Below are 18,851 nucleotides of genomic sequence, written 5' to 3'. Positions count from 1 at the left end.
AGAGAGTTCTATAGGTTGAAAGGAAAGAGCACTAGATAACAGATCAAAGCCACATGGAGAAATAGGATCTACAGTACAGGTAATGATGGGGGAAAACATACATGTCAGTACTATTTTATTTTTGGTTTGTGACTCCACTTTTTACTTCCTATGGGATTTAAAAGGCAAATGCATAAAATGTAAGGGGAAATAAGTGGTTTGGGACTCAATGTATAAACATGTAATTTGTGACAAGAACTACATAAAGTTGGGGAGATAGATGGATATAGGAACATGTTTGTGTACACTTATTGAAATTAAGTTGGTATCAGAGCCACTGTGATTGTTATAGATTTTGGATCTAAACTTTAAGCCCATGGTAACTACAATGAAAATACTGGAGAATATGGAAGCTCATAGAGACAGAAATTAGAGTACAGGTTGCCAGCGGTGGAGGGCAGGGGAATTAGGAAGTTAATGCAAAATGGTTGTAGGGTATCTGTTTGAGGAGACAGGAAAGTTTTAATAATGGAAAGTGGTAAGGGTACTATAACATAATGAATGTGATTTAATCCTACTGAATGGTAGGCTTTGTTGTGGTTGATATGGGAAAGTCTATGTATATATATGTTCCCACAATTAAAAAAGGAAAGAAAAAGCAACTAAAGAGACAATGGCAATTAAGGGTAATACACAATCCTAGGTAGGTTCTAACAAGGGAGGAAAGAAGCTCAAAAGGACATTATTAAAAAAAAAAAAGGGACATTATTGGGACATATAAAAAATTGAAATATAGACTATTAGCTTTATATCAATGTTAAATTTCTTGAACTTGATAACTGTCCTTAAGGTGGATATATAAGTGAGTAAGTAACTTTGTTCTTAGGAAATGTACGTGTCATTATTAAGTGTTCAAGGAACAAAATACAACCTATACTCAAGTGTTTAGAAGATGGACTGATAAATAGATAGATAGATGAAATAGATGGATAGAATAGATAGATAAATAGATTGATAGATGGATAGAATGATACAGCAAATATGAAAAAATGTCAAAATTGGTGGGTCTGGGTATCTGGGGAGGAAAGGGGTATGTTGGAGTTCTCTGTATGGGGTTTGTGTTCTGTAGTTTTGAAGGTATCAAAATAAAAAGTTTAAAATTGATAAAAGAAATTATTGCTGGGATTTAGGTACTGATATTCAGAGTCTGTGTATAATTCAGTAGATCCTTCAAAGGGACAGAGGCCTTCAAACAGACGAAAATTTCTCAAGTAAAAGGTCATCTGATTTATCTGATATAAGTGTGCTGGTTAACCCAACAGGGCATGTTGAATGCCAATTTCTCTGGTGGAAACCTTTTCTCGGCCTATGGAAGGACCATTAATGTGGCATAAGCACTTATCATATTGGGTTAGCAACAATGCATACAGGCAAAACTCCCCAGGAGATTCTGCAGCTGCCAAAGTTCTGGTGGCGGATCCTAGAAGACCGAGTGTCTGAGCTGCATGGATGCAGATAAGACACAAGCCTCTGGCTAATGAATCAGTCACCTTAGCAATGCTCAGGAGCCATGGGGACAGGTAATGTAATTTTTAGGATGTAACATGATAAAAGGAAATTGAACTCAAAGCTTGTGCTTTGATGGGTTCTGGGTCAGGCATGTTCAACAGGGTCCTTCTGGCAGTGAACAGAAAGAAGAAAAATATAGCCAGTAAATCTTGGGCTGGCTTTAAATCTACATTATTTCTCAAATGTTTGGTCTTCATCCTAACAACAGTGGCCATGGAAACAGAAACAACTGATGTTTTCATCATTTTATGATCACAGAGATAAAACTTACCACTTTCAATCCTGTTTTCAACCTCAGCCGTGATTTTTGATACAGATCTCTCATCTGTCACACAGTTTTTAATTGTCTTCTCCCTAGAGCTGCACAGAGAACAATTTATTTAAAACTCAAAAGAAGGTTTCAGAAATCACCAGAAAACATTAATTCACGGAGATCATATTTTTTTCAAATGCTCTAGAAGATATTTAACTATGCTTCACAAATTTTTCCATTAAAGCCATCATTTGTCCTCATTGAGAAAAAAGTAGTTTTACTGGGAATGATGAGAGAGAGGACACTATAGTTCAACTTTTAAAGTATAAAAGCCAGAAAGTTCAGAACACTGTTTTATTGATACAAACTTAGGTCTGATTGGTTGAGGGTGTAAAATTTTTTCTTTCGAATTAAAAAACTCAATGGACACAGAAAGGAAGGCTGTGCTGCCAAGAATCACAGTAGAGACAACCATAGCTATTAGTCAGAAAAACAGACAAGAAAGGCAAGTGCTTGCACCTGACTGATGTAGGTACCTTGGGAAGTACAGTAAGTACAGGAAGCCTTGTCTATGTGCCAGGCACTTTATACTCGCCATTTCATTTAATCATAAAACTTTCCCATTAAAACCTCTCACCCAAGTTTGGAGAGCTTGTAAGATATTAATGCTAATTCTGTGCACTTGAATAACATTTTATCTCTGGTTTTGCAATTACTATGTGATAACTAAATATATAAATGATGGAGCCAATTACTTGCCTACTAGAAATTTTATTTGATTATATATTAGTTCACTTTTGTATTTTTATATTAAACAGGGTAGCTGATGAATTTAAAATAGTTTACAAAACATATATACAAATAGCTATTTAGAAACATTTGATGTCTGTCTATAGCAAAACAACGACAACAATAATAACAAACAAAAACCACTGTTCATGATCATCCAAAACTGGGAGCAACCCAAATCGTCATCAACTGGTGAATGAACAAACAATGGTACATCCATACCATGGAATACTACTCAGCAACAAAACAGAGGAAACTACTGATATATGCAACAAGATGGATCTCAAAAGTATTGTGTGAAGTGAAAGAAGCCAGATACAAAATGCTACAAAATATATTATTCTATTGATATGACATTCTGGAAAAGGCAAAACTAAGGACAGAAATCAGATCAATGGTTGCCAGAAACTAGGAATGAAATGAGGGACTGACTACAAAGGGACATGAGGAAACTTTCTGGGGTAATGAGAATATTCCATATCTTGATTGTGGTAGTACAGGTTTGAACATATTTGTCAAAATTCATAGAACTGTAAAGCATTAAAGGGTAAATTTTATTATATGGAAATTAATCTCAATAAATCTGACTTTTTAAAAAATAGGGAAATAAGGATGCACTCTGAGAGCTATATTTTAAAACACATAATGGATCAGAGCAGAGATAGGTAAAGTCACCAGAAAAAAGAAGGATCCCAGGTCACTAGGCATTGAGTCATACATTCATACATTCATTCATTCAACAAATTACTTCTTAGCACCTTTTGGGTGGCAGCATTGTTCTAGGCAGTAGGAATATGGCAATAAACAAGACAGACAGTCCTTGCTCTCATGGAACTTAAGTTCTGTAGTCAGGGGAAAGGTAATAAACAAGTAAACAAATTTAAAAAAATCTCATTCTGGAGAAGAATATCTAATGTGGTGGGGATATATTCAAGATATCCTAAATTAAAAATGGTTGTATAGGAAGCAAGTTATTGTAAAACAAACACTGAATAAATAAATATACATATATATATCTATGACTAAAAGGATATTTAGCATAAAATAATTAGTGTTTATTTCTGGGTGGTGGGATTCTGAGTTATTTTATTGTGTTTTTTCTGTATTTCCAAATTCTCAACAATAAGCATGTGTACTTCCATAATCAGAAAAAAATATTAATAGAGAGCTCTACATGTGTCTGTAAGTACAAAGATGTCTGAAAGGATGTATACTAAACATTACTGGCAGTTAACTCTCAGTAGTAGGATATGGGATGATTTTTACTTTTTTCACTGTACTTTTTCTGTATTCTTTAAATAGTTTATAAGGATTTATATCTATTTTTCAAAAATAATAAATCTACTTTTTTTAAAAAGCTAATTTTACCTTATTTTGGTAGTATTTTTTTTTCAACAAGAAATGGAAGAAATTACCATTCACAGACTTCAGAGCCTCAAAGTCTGTTCACTCTTTTTGTTTTGTAGGGAAGTGCTTCCTTTATTCTCTCTTTAGCATTAAACTGATTATCTCTGGTAATAACTCTGCCCATGGTAATGTAATCCTCCTACTTCAATAGAAAATGACCATGTTCTGATTTATAACTCTGCCAACAAAGGGTTGGAAGAAACTTGCCCTGATCAAAATGGCAGAATGAGACTTCAGGGCTCATCACCTCATGCTTTGAACAACCAGCATGAATTGGCAGAAACATCTTTCTCAAAGCTCCAGAAAGTAATTAAAGGACTGCAGTATCAAGGTGAGGGTCGAAGCAAGGAGGCTACTTTAAACCAGTAGGATTTCGTGGTGCCCTGGAGAGCCTCTCCCTGACCTTGCACCAGCTCAACATGGAGCCCGGACAAGCTCCCAGTACACAGATACTTGCTTCCAGTTCTGGAGGGAGAAGAGTAACCCTTGGGCACATAAGGGAGCAGGCATGTGTGGCCCAATCTCTCTGGTGGTGCCCTGAGGGATGCACCATCCCAGAGCTTGCCCTGCATGTAGAAGGCAGCTCACTGAGCACTGCTGCAGAATGCTGTGGAAGAGTAGTCAGCTGGCTGCCTGGGGCAAGGGATTACTGGCTATAGGATATATAGTGCAGTACCCAGGACCCTGAGGAAACTGTTTCCTAGGGAAGAGGGGACACTCATATTTGTACAAACAGGGAAATTCCTAGACCAATATACACATGCTCATGACAAGACACACAGAAAGCAGCAACGAGGCCTATGCTTTGGCCTGAAGCCTATTCTTTATAGGCATTGTATGGATACATGCCCTTGAAGGAGAGCACTTGCATGGGTCAATCTGTCAAGACTAGGAAAGCTGTTTTCTTTTTTCCCTCCTGTCCTAGTTTGCTCATGCTGCAGAATGCAAAACACCAGAGATGGATAGGCTTTTATAAAACGGGGGTTTATTTCACTACACAGTTACAGTCTTAAGGCCACAAAAAGTCCAAGGTAACACCTCAACAATTGGGTACCTTCACCGGAGGATGGCCAATGGCATCCGGAAAACCTCTGCTAGCTAGGAAGGCAGCTGGGGTCTGCTCCAAAGCTCCGGCCTCAAAACGGCTTTCTCCCAGGACATTCCTCTCCAGCAAGCTTGCTCCTCCTCAAAACGCCACTCACAGCTGCACTCACTTCCCTCTCTTTGAGTCAGCTCATTTATATAGCCCCACTTATCAAGGCCCACCCTGAATGGGCGGGGCCATGCCTCCATGGGAACATCTCATCAAAATCATCACCCACAGCTGGGTGGGGCACATTCCAAGCAAATCCAACCAGCACCAAAAACATCTGCCCCACACAAGACCACAAAGATAATGGCATTTGGGGGACACAATACATTCAAACTGGCACACCTCCTTTTTTTTTTTTTCTTATATTAGCTCCTGGCATTCAAGGAATGCTCTGTAATAATGTTAGTTGGATACCAGCTTAAGGTACAGATGCCTCAGAGTATAAACCCCAGCAATAACACATTAAAATATCAAAATGTCCAGGTTCCAACAAAAGATTACAAAACATACAAAGATACAGGAAACAATGGCCCAAGCAAAGGAGACAATGAAAGCCTTGGAAACCATCAGTGAGGGACATGCCAGAGAAAGACCTTCAAAATATGGTCATTGATGAATGCACAACTATATGATGATGCTGTGAACAACTGATTGTACGCTTTGGATGATTGTATGGTATGAGAATATATCTCAATAAAATTGCATTAAAATATGGTCATAAATATGCTCAAAGAGCTAAAGGAAAGCATTGATGATAAAGAACTAAAGGAAATCAGGAACATGATAGACAAACTCAAAGAGAATATCAATAGAGAGATGGCAATTATGAAAAAGAAGCAAACAGTGCTGAAGACCACAGTAACAAAAATTTAAAATTCCCTTGAGGAGTTCAACAGTAGATTGGAACTGGCAGAAGAAAAAAATCAGTGAACTTGAAGATAAGGCAATTGAAATCATTCAGTCTGAGGAGCAGAAAGATGACTGAATGAAGAAAAGTGAAAAGGGCCTGAGGAACCTGTTGGAAACCATCAAGCATACTGATATACACATTGTAGGAATCCGAGAAGGAGAAGAGAGAAAAGAGGAGAGAGAATATTCAAAGAAATAATGGCTGAAAGCTTCCCAGATTTAATGAAAGCCATGCATACATACATCCAAGACACTCAGTGAACTACAAGCAGGATAAACCCAAATAGATTCATAACATGGCATATTATAATCACACTGTTCAATGCCAAAGATAAAGAGAGAATTCTGAAAACCACAAGAGACAATAAATATGTCACTTATAAGGGAACCTCAATAAGATAAAGTACCAATTTCTCACCAGAAACCATTATTCCTGATCTGAGGATGCTTAGAGGTTATGGAGATTTCTACTGGAAAATGAATAAAGTAAAGCAAGAATTCACTTTTTAAAAGAATTTCTTACCTTTTCTCCACTTCTAAAAGAAAATTTTCACTGTTGCCCAACTGACTGAAATGGAGCTTGGCAGCTTTTCTCTCGCTTTCCCGTACATTTCGGTCATCTGGAGGTAGAAACCGTGGTCTGAGCATATTGCTTTTTTGGAGTAAACAGTAGTGGGTCAGAAAACCAAATTCACAGAGTAGAAACTAAAGACCAATCTCAACTTTTTGTTAGAGGCAGGTCACAAAATAATGCTATTATGTTGTCATTGGAGCAAGCAGTAACTCAGGGAGACTCCAAGGGATGCCATAGCAACACCCCAGCCACATGGGTTTACCCCTTCAGGAGAGTAGAGCTTGGACAGCAAACAACCCAAAGAGCCTAAAGTTACAGCACCTTCTAAAAGAGTTTACCTAGTATCCCTTTATTACTGCTGAGATAATAACTTTCCCAGAGACATGTAAAATAGAATTTTGTATTAATAAGAAATATACACTCAACAATAAAATTATAAGCTAATATAGACCAGCTTATTTGAAGGAATAGTCATTGTTCCTTGACAACTAAGCTCCCAAACAGGTGTTGGATTGTCTATTGCTAATACAGTTGTAAAACTGGGGCACCTGGAAAAACAAACCTCCACCTGGAGTCATTTGTCTTGGGAAGGAGGCGGTTTGGTGAAACAGTCAACAGAAGAAAACTAAAGCTGGAAGTAACTGATAAAATCAGAGATTGTCATTCAATAAACAATAGAAGGACTCATTATACATCCTGCCAACACAAAAGAGTTACATAAATGTTGACTAATAAATATATCCTGCCAGTGCACACTCTGGGCCAAAATCCAAAAAGTTAGGAGGTAGCTGATGTAAAGTAAAATTCTGGGGGCAAGGAACAGGGAGGAGAGTCTCACCCAGTTTCTCCAGTGTTTGTAGCGTGTACACCGCAAAGAGCCTATAATCTGTATCTTTTCTGACAACAGGATTGAGTCTCAAATCTAATTCTTTGAGGAAGGGTAAAGGCTGTAGGCGGGACACCTCCATTAATGAAGGAATGTTGTTATAATATAAATTCAGGTCTTGGAGTGAACATAAGTACTGGATGCCCTGCAAGGAAAAGACCACATTATAAAACTGCATGTTTGTAAGGCCTAGGAATCTCACAAATAAAGGTGGAAATGTATCTATTACTTTCCATACTGAAACATGTCATCCAAGTCACTCATCTTCTCTGAGAAAAGCAGAAAATAAGATCACTGAAGCCCATGGACACTGGGTGTTCTAAATATTAAATAATTCACCTATATACTACATTTCCTCCTTCATAAAACCTGGCATTCAAATATCTGCAGTCAATTCTCTACTTCAGTTGCTCCCCAATCCACTCCCCCAATCCAATCTTTCCTAGTGGTGTCCAAGCCAAGCTACTTTTGTATTTCTCTCACCCTGCCCCCAAGCACTCTCCTGACCCCAAGAGGATCTCAATTTACTAGAGGAAGGCAGGTAGACATAAGAGCAGTTTCTGAGGGAGAAGGGCATGATAAAAAAAAAAAAAATTAAATATGTATGTGTGTGCATGTGGGTGTGTGGGTGTGTCCTTGTATCTCACTGCCTTACAGGTTCCATGGACTAGTTCAGAAAACAAAACAGTGCCATCTCCAGTCCTCCCTCCTGGACCAGTCTGGGATCCCTCTTCTCCTCGTTTTCACTGCAGAGTTTTGTCACCATATAAGTTCCCCATCAGTTCTTCTTGGTAGAAATGTTTTCTCTTGGTCAGCTCTCTGTGGTTTAAGCAATCCCACCCCCTCTACTTAACTGCAACAGTACAATCAGGACTGAGAAGCTCGAGAGGGAAAGCCACAATTTTCCTCCTCTACTGAAACCTGCTATTGGAAATAATTGTTTAATTTTCATGTATTTGGCTAGTTAGCTGCTTGTGCCCAACACCAAATTTTAGGACAATATTTCAAAACAGGTATGTACATGTATAAAGACATACTTTTAGTAGTAAAAGTACTTACCACAAAAGGAACTCCACCTTTGAGGATTATTTTAGAAATTAAAATTATTTTCCATCAGATATTTATAAAATAATGTTTTTATTCTCTTCTCATTTAAAATTACCATTTTCTTATAGCAGGAGATTTAGAATACTCAGAGATATATACAAAACATTCCCAAATGGAATCCTGTTTACACTTTGATGCATTTCCTTCTAGCTTTTTTCCAGTCTGTTGACTTCTATATTGCTAAAGAGTTGGGAGTTAGGATTAGTGATCAGTGTCTTTAGGTGAGTACACTATTAGGACTGCCTTTAAATATGTTTAATTCCTCAGCTCCAGTAATCCCTTAATTTCTCTCAGTGTAAAAGTCAAGGAAACAATTTCTATCCTCCTCTCACTTTTCCCAGTTGGCATGAATTCATGCACTCCTTAAAGGTGTACTAGCAGTAATCACAAAACACCTTTTTCCTGGGAAAATTAAGCAAACTGACTGCTAGAGAAGAATATATATAATGATTCATAGATGAAAAAAAGGTAGAAAACTAACATTTACTGAGTTTTTTCTTATATGCCAAACACTGTACCAGGAATTTTAGATATGTTATGTTTGATTATATATGTTAATTTGATTACCTTTCACAACAGTTTTTTATCCAATTTACAGAAGAGGAAAGAGAGGGAATATAAAACAAATTATAGTAACGTTCACTCAATTTTTTAGCCTGAAAAAGAACAAACACACAAATGAAAAGAGGAGACCTAAACAGCTCTGAACTAATATTTTCTGAAACAGATAGGGCAAATACAAATGGCTGCTTTTAAAAAAAATAGAGTCTAAAAGATCCTGTTCAAACTTGGAGTTGCTTCTTTCAGAGTACCCTAGGTGAGGCCCAGTTGGGAAGTTTGATCTTGCTTAGGTTTCCTCTCCTAGAGTTTCTTAGATTTAACCTTGAGATTGAGTCTGGACTATTTTGTTGAACAAGTATCCCCTAAGAAGTGCAAAATTGGCAGAATAATCCAGATCATTAACTAATCCTGGATAGCATCTTTGAGTATTCCACCTTGAGTCTTGCAGAGAAAGGCTTTGCCAAGATAGATACACAGCTGGGACAAAATGGGAACACGTGGAAGAAGCACCATTTGGGAATCTACACAAACAGAACAAAACTCCTGCTCTGAGTGTGTGCCTTCATGTTTATGGAACTCTTTGTGTGTGTTAGCTAATCCTCACACACTACTCTGTTCAGGCCTGCTCTCTCTTACTTTCCTGCACTGCTCTCTCCTTCACCATCCCCTGATGTGGAAATTTTTCTTTGTTTTTGAGACCACCATTTCCTCCTCCTCCTAGGAAAAACCCACAGTCACACCCTAGGCCAGTGTTTCTCCATGTGTGCTCCATGTACCACCAGAATTCAAATCACCTGAGTATGCCCTGAGCCAACCCCTGACCCACTAAGTCAGAATCTCTCTCAGAGTAGGAATTAAGAATCTGTACTTACAAGCTCTTCTCCTAATTTCTTATGTACATTAAAATTTGTACCTGTGCCCTAGGCAGCAATAGCTAAACACAGTTCTTCCTGAGTACAAAAGGAATTTTTCCCAATATTTTATAATAAAAAATTTCAAATATATGACTTGGATGGTCATAGAATATAGAACTTACCTTCAGGCTAGTGATCAAATTCCTTGATAAATCTAAGGATCTGAGATTTTTAAAGTTTCTGAAGGCATCACCAATGGAATGGATTTTTCCAGCATAAGATCCCTGCAATGAAAGAGACTCCACCAGTTCTGAAAAGAGATTATTAGTAGATATATTATGATCTCTGCTTGTCGAAGTGCAGAGTTGGTGAAAATAGGCTTTCCTTTCTCCCATATCCCATCTGTAAAAAGCCCTACATCCAAGGCTCATAATATCAGATCATTTTCAAAGCAGCACTATGGTCTAATACAGTAATACCAAACCTTGGTTTTACAGCCTCCTTGGGTTTCTCTCATCACCCTAAAGGATACAATGAAATTCTCCAAAAGCTCTAAAAACAAAATTAAAAGAGAAACTCAGTAATCCCACTGTTACGATCCAGTCCTTCAGATAATACAAAATTTTGCCAACATATGTATCACAAGGATGCTAACTGCAGAACAGCTTTAACATAGCAAAATTTAAAAAAAAAATTAAACAGCCTAAATAACAGTACAACAATACAATGGCCAATATACTAGATCTGTGACCTTGCACAAGTCATGTAACCTTTCTCTCTGTGCATTAGTTTCCTCATCTGTAAAATGGGGATGCATAATAGCAGTACTTACTTCATAAGGTGTTATAAGGATTAAAAAATATAAATACATATGTGCTGGTTTGAAGCTGTTATGTACCCCAGAAAAGGCCATGTTCTTCTAATCCATTCTTGTGATGCAGACCTATTGTGGGTGGGACCTTTTGGTTAGGTTATTTCAATTGAGATGTGAACCAGACCATTCAAGATGGGTCTGAATCCCTTTACTGGAGTCCTTTATGAGAGGAAAAAAGACAGAAAAAACCCCAGAGAGAGATGAGAGAGAAAAGCCCTGAAGGAGCTAGGACAGGACCCACAGATACTAAGAGAGAAAGCCACTGGAACCAGAAGCCGAAAGCAATGGAACCCAGGAGCCAAGGATCAGCATATGCCAGCCATGTGCCTTCCCATGTGACAGAGGTGTTCCAGATGCCAGCAGCCTGTCTTCGAGTCCAGGTATATCATCCTACTGATGACTTAATTGGGATATTTTCAGTAAATTTTAACAGTAAATTTAAAACAGTAAATTTTAAGTTAATAAATCCCCATTGTAAAAGCCAATCCATTTATGGTATATTGCATTCTAGCAGCATTAGCAAACCGAAACAACATATATACATATACATATACTCATGCACATACACACATAAATATCTTCAGACAGTACTTGGCAGTCATTAAAAAGAATGAGGTAGATGTGTAGATGCTCATATGGAGAGAGTGCCAAGACATATTATTGAGGAAAAGGTATGATTTGTGTGTGTGTGTGTGTAAATTTTTTAAAAGAATAAATATATAAAGTGAGGGAGGAAATGGACGAAAGTCAACTAGACTTCTAATAGCACAGAAATGAGGAGAATGTCAAAATTGCCAAAAGGAACTCAGTGGCAAGTATGGTGGGCCAAAATGAGAAAAGCAACCAAAACTGGGAGGGGCTTCTGCAGGATCCAATTTGCAGGGTAGACACTGAAATAAGATCTTAAGGAGCTTGAGCAGTCTTGGCCCTATTAATGTTAAAAAGTAACAACAAAAGAGCCCTTCCAAGACAAGACCCACACCAGGGAGAAACTAGTGGGAGTACAATCCACATAGAACAGAACCAGGGCTATAGGTGTAAAGGAAAGAAGAGATCCGGGAGGGAAGTGGGGGGACAGGTGGAACAGAGATGGCAGAACTCTGGAAACATAAGGGCATAATTTTTAGTACTTTATGAACACAACAGAAGAGAGAACTTCAGAACCTTGAAATTAGAAAAGCTATTCTCATCCATTCCTCCCACCTAAAAGTATAGGAAAACTTACTGCACTTAAAAGAGCCACAGAAAAGGATTACATCAAATCTTATATGAGGTTATAATTTAAAAGAGAGAAAGGAGCAGAGTAACATCCCCAAAGAAAATGGAAGTGTCCACAAAAGAAATGAAAACTGTAATTTAATATTTCACAACAAACCAAAAGAAATTAAGAAAATGATGGAACTTTTCAAACAACAATGCAGAAGTTCTCAAAGTGTGGTCCCTGCACCTCTAGAGTTCCCTAAGACATGTAGAGGAGGTCCACAAAGTCACTTCTATTTGTTAAAATTATTCTCATAACAATATTAAGACATTAATTGCCTTTTTCACCATGTTGACATTTACACTGATAGTTCCAAAGTAAAAAACGCTGCACCTTAGAAGGGTGCCAAACTGTACCCTGTAGTCATTGTATTCTTCACCATCCCACACTTGCCTTGCGGTTTAAAAAAAAAAACAAAACAAACAAACAAAAAAAAAACCAGTTTCACTTAAGAATGCCCCTGATGAAGCAATAAAAAGCAGTACAATTATTTATTTCATTAAATCTCGACCCTGAACACAGATCTTTTTTTACATTCTGTTTGACTATGGGAGGTATGCATAAAGTACTTCTACTGCATACCAAAGTATGTTGGCTGTCTAGAGGAAAATCACTTGTGTGCTTGTTTGAATTGCAAGCTGAACTAGCCAGTTTTTTATGGAACACCATTTTTATGCAAAAAGTCAACTGACGATTAAAGGGATTCACGAGGGCGGGGCAAGATGGCGGACTGCTGAGCTGTATGTTTTAGTTACTCCTCCAGGAAAGTAGGTAGAAAGCCAGGAACTGCGTGGACTGGACACCACAGAGCAATCTGACTTTGGACATACTTCATACAACACTCATGAAACCGTGGAACTGCTGAGATCAGCGAAATCTGTAAGTTTTTGCAGCCAGGGGACCCGCGCCCCTCCCTGCCAGGCTCAGTCCCGTGGGAGGAGGGGCTGTCAGCTCCGGGAAGGAGAAGGGAGAACTGCAGTGGCAGCCCTTATCGGAAACTCATTCTACTGATCCAAACTCCAACCATAGATAGACTGAGACCAGACACCAGAGAATCTGAGAGCAGCCAGCCCAGCAGAGAGGAGACAGGCATAGAAAAAAAACAACATGAAAAACTCCAAAATAAAAGCGGAGGATTTTTGGAGTTCTGGTGAACATAGAAAGGGAAAGGGCAGAGCTCAGGCCCTGAGGCGCATATGCAAATCCCGAAGAAAAGCTGATCTCTCTGCCCTGTGGACCTTTCCTTAATGGCCCTGGTTGCTTTGTCTCTTAGCATTTCAATAACCCATTAGATCTCTGAGGAGGGCCCTTTTTTTTTTTTTTTTTTTTTTAATCCTTTTTTCTTTTTCTAAAACAAGTACTCTAAGAAGCCCAATACAGAAAGCTTCAAAGACTTGCAATTTGGGCACGTCAAGTCAAGAGCAGAACTAAGAGAGCTCTGAGACAAAAGGCAATAATCCAGTGGCTGAGAAAATTCACTAAACACCACAACTTCCCAAGAAAAGGGGGGTGTCCGCTCACAGCCATCATCCTGGTGGACAGGAAACATTCCTGCCCATCGCCAGCCCCATAGCCCAGAGCTGCCCCAGACAATCCAGTGTGACGGAAGTGCTTCAAATAACAGGCACACACCACAAAACTGGGCGTGGACATTAGCCTTCCCTGCAACCTCAGCTGATTGTCCCAGAGTTGGGAAGGTGGAGCAGTGTGAATTAACAAAGCCCCATTCAGCCATCATTTCAGCAGACTGGGAGCCTCCCTACACAGCCCAGCAGCCCAGAACCGCCCTGGGGGGACGGCACTCACCTGTGACATAGCACAGTCATCCCTCAACAGAGGACCCAGGGTGCACAGCCTGGAAGAGGGGCCCACTTGCAGCCATACGCCAATACCAAGGACTTGTGGGTCAGTGGCAGAGACAAACTGTGGCAGGACTGAACTAAAAGATTAGACTATTGCAGCAGCTTTAAAACTCTAGGATCACCAGGGAGATTTGATTGTTAGGACCACGCCCCTCCCTGACTGCCCAGAAATACGCCCCATATACAGGGCAGGCAACACCAACTACACACGCAAGCTTGGTACACCAATTGGACCCCACAAGACTCACTCCCCCACTCACCAAAAAGGCTAAGCAGGGGAGAACTGGCTTGTGGAGAACAGGTGGCTCGTGGACGCCACCTGCTGGTTAGTTAGAGAAAGTGTACTCCACGAAGCTGTACATCTGATAAATTAGGGATAAGGACTTCAATTGGTCTACGAATCCTAAAAGAACCCTATCAAGTTCAGCAAATGCCACGAGGCCAAAAACAACAGAAAATTATAAAGCATATGAAAAAACCAGACGATATGGATAACCCAAGCCCAAGCACCCAAATCAAAAGACCAGAAGAGACACAGCACCTAGAGCAGCTACTCAAAGAACTAAAGATGAACAATGAGACCATAGTACGGGAGACAAAGGAAATCAAGAAGACCCTGGAAGAGCATAAAGAAGACATTGCAAGACTAAATAAAAAAATGGATGATCTTATGGAAATTAAAGAAACTGTTGACCAAATTAAAAAGATTCTGGACACTCATAGTACAAGACTAGAGGAAGCTGAACAACGAATCAGTGACCTGGAAGATGACAGAATGGAAAATGAAACCATAAAAGAAAGAATGGGGAAAAAAAATTGAAAAAATCGAAATGGACCTCAGGGATATGATAGATAATATGAAACGTCCAAATATAAGACTCATTGGTGTCCCAGAAGGGGAAGAAAAGGGTAAAGGTCTAGGAAGAGTATTCAAAGAAATTGTTGGGGAAAACTTCCCAAATCTTCTAAACAACATAAATACACAAATCATAAATGCTCAGCGAACTCCAAATAGAATAAATCCAAATAAACCCACTCCGAGACATATACTGATCACACTGTCAAACACAGAAGAGAAGGAGCAAGTTCTGAAAGCAGCAAGAGAAAAGCAATTCACCACATACAAAGGAAACAGCATAAGACTACTCAGCAGCCACCATGGAGGCGAGAAGGCAGTGGCACGATATATTTAAAATTCTGAATGAGAAAAATTTCCAGCCAAGAATACTTTATCCAGCAAAGCTCTCCTTCAAATTTGAGGGAGAGCTTAAATTTTTCACAGACAAACAAATGCTGAGAGAATTTGCTAACAAGAGACCTGCCCTACTGGAGATACTCAAGGGAGCCCTACAGACAGAGAAACAAAGAAAGGACAGAGAGACTTGGAGAAAGGTTCAGTACTAAAGAGATTCGGTATGGGTACAATAAAGGATATTAATAGGCAGAGGGGAAAAATATGACAAACATAAACCAAAGGATAAGATGGCTGATTCAAGAAATGCCTTCACGGTTATAACATTGAATGTAAATGGATTAAACTCCCCAATTAAAAGGTATAGATTCGCAGAATGGATCAAAAAAAATGAACCATCAATATGTTGCATACAAGAGACTCATCTTAGACACAGGCACACAAAGAAACTGAAAGTGAAAGGATGGAAAAAAATATTTCATGCAAGCTACAGCCAAAAGAAAGCAGGTGTAGCAATATTAATCTCAGATAAATAGACTTCAAATGCAGGGATGTTTTGAGAGACAAAGAAGGCCACTACATACTAATAAAAGGGGCAATTCAACAAGAAGAAATAACAATCGTAAATGTCTATGCACCCAATCAAGGTGCCACAAAATACATGAGAGAAACACTGGCAAAACTAAAGGAAGCAATTGATGTTTCCACAATAATTGTGGGAGACTTCAACACATCACTCTCTCCTATATATAGATCAACCAGACAGAAGACCAATAAGGAAATTGAAAACCTAAACAATCTGATAAATGAATTAGATTTAACAGACATATACAGGACATTACATCCCAAATCACCAGGATACACATACTTTTCTAGTGCTCATGGAACTTTCTCCAGAATAGATCATATGCTGGGACATAAAACAAGCCTCAATAAATTTAGAAAGATTGAAATTATTCAAAGCACATTCTCTGACCACAATGGAATACAATTAGAAGTCAATAACCATCAGAGACTTAGAAAATTCACAAATACCTGGAGGTTAAACAACACACTCCTAAACAATCAGTGGGTTAAAGAAGAAATAGCAAGAGAAATTGCTAAATATATAGAGACGAATGAAAATGAGAACACAACATACCAAAACCTGTGGGATGCAGCAAAAGCAGTGCTAAGGGGGAAATTTATAGCACTAAACGCATATATTAAAAAGGAAGAAAGAGCCAAAATCAAAGAACTATTGGATCAACTGAAGAAGCTAGAAAATGAACAGCAAACCAATCCTAAACCAAGTACAAGAAAAGAAATAACAAGGATTAAAGCAGAAATAAATGACATAGAGAACAAAAAAACAATAGAAAGGATAAATATCACCAAAAGTTGGTTCTTTGAGAAGATCAACAAGATTGACAAGCCCCTAGCTAGACTGACAAAATCAAAAAGAGAGAAGACCCATATAAACAAAATAATGAATGAAAAAGGTGACATAACTGCAGATCCTGAAGAAATTAAAAAAATTATAAGAGGATACTATGAACAACTGCATGGCAACAAACTGGATAATGTAGAGGAAATGGACAATTTCCTGGAAACATATGAACAACCTAGACTGACCAGAGAAGAAATAGAAGACCTCAACCAACCCATCACAAGCAAAGAGATCCAATCAGTCATCAAAAATCTTCCCACAAATAAATGCCCAGGGCCAGATGGCTTCACAGGGGAATTCTACCAAACTTTCCAGAAAGAACTGACACCAATCTTACTCAAACTCTTTCAAAACATTGAAGAAAATGGAACACTACCTAACTCATTTTATGAAGCTAACATCAATCTAATACCAAAACCAGGCAAAGATGCTACAAAAAAGGAAAACTACCGGCCAATCTCCCTAATGAATATAGACGCAAAAATCCTCAACAAAATACTTGCAAATCGAATCCAAAGACACATTAAAAAAATCATACACCATGACCAAGTGGGGTTCATTCCAGGCATGCAAGGATGGTTCAGCATAAGAAAATCAATCAATGTATTACAACACATTAACAAGTCAAAAGGGAAAAATCAATTGATCATCTCAATAGATGCTGAAAAAGCATTTGACAAAATCCAACATCCCTTTTTGATAAAAACACTTCAAAAGGTAGGAATTGAAGGAAACTTCCTCAACATGATAAAGAGCATATATGAAAAACCCACAGCCAGCATAGTACTCAATGGTGAGAGACTGAAAGCCTTCCCTCTAAGATCAGGAACAAGACAAGGATGCCCGCTGTCACCACTGTTATTCAACATTGTGCTGGAAGTGCTAGCCAGGGCAATCCGGCAAGACAAAGAAATAAAAGGCATCCAAATTGGAAAAGAAGAAGTAAAACTCTCATTGTTTGCAGATGATATGATCTTATATATAGAAAACCCTGAGAAATCAACGATACAGCTACTAGAGCTAATAAACAAATTTAGCAAAGTAGCGGGATACAAGATTAATGCACATAAGTCAGTAATGTTTCTATATGCTAGAAATGAACAAACTGAAGAGACACTCAAGAAAAAGATACCGTTTTCAATAGCAACTAAAAAAATCAAGTACCTAGGAATCAACTTAACCAAAGATGTAAAAGACCTATACAAAGAAAACTACATAACTCTACTAAAAGAAATAGAAGGTGACCTTAAAAGATGGAAAAATATTCCATGTTCATGAATAGGAAGGCTAAATGTCATTAAGATGTCAATTCTACCCAAACTCATCTACAGATTCAATGCAATCCCAATCAAAATTCCAACAACCTACTTTGCAGACTTGGAAAAGCTAGTTATCAAATTTATTTGGAAAGGGAAGATGCCTCGAATTGCTAAAGACACTCTAAAAAAGAAAAACGAAGTGGGAGGACTTACACTCCCTGACTTTGAAGCCTATTATAAAGCCACAGTTGCCAAAACAGCATGGTACTGGCACAAAGACAGACATATAGATCAATGGAATCGAATTGAGAATTCAGAGATAGACCCTCAGATCTATGGCCAACTGATCTTTGATAAGGCCCCCAAAGTCACTGAACTGAGTCATAATGGTCTTTTCAACAAGTGGGGCTGGGAGAGTTGGATATCCATATCCAAAAGAATGAAAGAGGACCCCTACCTCACCCCCTACACAAAAATTAACTCAAAATGGACCAAAGATCTCAATATAAAAGAAAGTACCATAAAACTCCTAGAAGATAATGTAGGAAAACATCTTCAAGACCTTGTATTAGGCGGCCACTTCCTAGACTTTACACCCAAAGCACAAGCAACAAAAGAGAAAATAGATAAATGGGAACTCCTCAAGCTTAGAAGTTTCTGCACCTCAAAGGAATTTCTCAAAAAGGTAAAGAGGCAGCCAACTCAATGGGAAAAAATTTTTGGAAACCATGTATCTGACAAAAGACTGATATCTTGCATATATAAAGAAATCCTACAACTCAATGACAATAATACAGTCGGCCCAATTATAAAATGGGCAAAAGATATGAAAAGACAGTTCTCTGAAGAGGAAATACAAATGGCCAAGAAACACATGAAAAAATGTTCAGCTTCACTAGCTATTAGAGAGATGCAAATTAAGACCACAATGAGATACCATCTAACACCGATTAGAGTGGCTGCCATTAAACAAACAGGAAACTACAAATGCTG

At 38.4% G+C, this 18,851-nt stretch overlaps 1 protein-coding gene across 2 annotated transcripts in view; it reads right to left on the bottom strand.

Moving 5' to 3' along the window:
- LRRC36 (leucine rich repeat containing 36) overlaps positions 1 to 18,851 on the bottom strand; it is a 91,893-nt gene that overhangs the window by 43,967 nt on the left and 29,075 nt on the right. For both annotated transcript variants that reach the window (XM_037816153.1, XM_037816154.1), the window contains exons 2-5: positions 10,164 to 10,291; positions 7,412 to 7,604; positions 6,523 to 6,619; positions 1,820 to 1,908 (exon numbers count right to left, since the gene is read on the bottom strand). In XM_037816153.1, the coding sequence (XP_037672081.1) occupies positions 1,820 to 1,908; positions 6,523 to 6,619; positions 7,412 to 7,604; positions 10,164 to 10,291 (507 nt within the window). The remainder of the gene's footprint in view (positions 1 to 1,819; positions 1,909 to 6,522; positions 6,620 to 7,411; positions 7,605 to 10,163; positions 10,292 to 18,851) is intronic.

This window comes from Choloepus didactylus, chromosome 22, assembly GCF_015220235.1.
Source record: "Choloepus didactylus isolate mChoDid1 chromosome 22, mChoDid1.pri, whole genome shotgun sequence".
Taxonomy (NCBI): domain Eukaryota; kingdom Metazoa; phylum Chordata; class Mammalia; order Pilosa; family Megalonychidae; genus Choloepus; species Choloepus didactylus.
The sequence above is the reverse complement of the archived record's forward strand: the minus strand, read 5'-3'. Positions and strand labels throughout refer to the sequence as shown.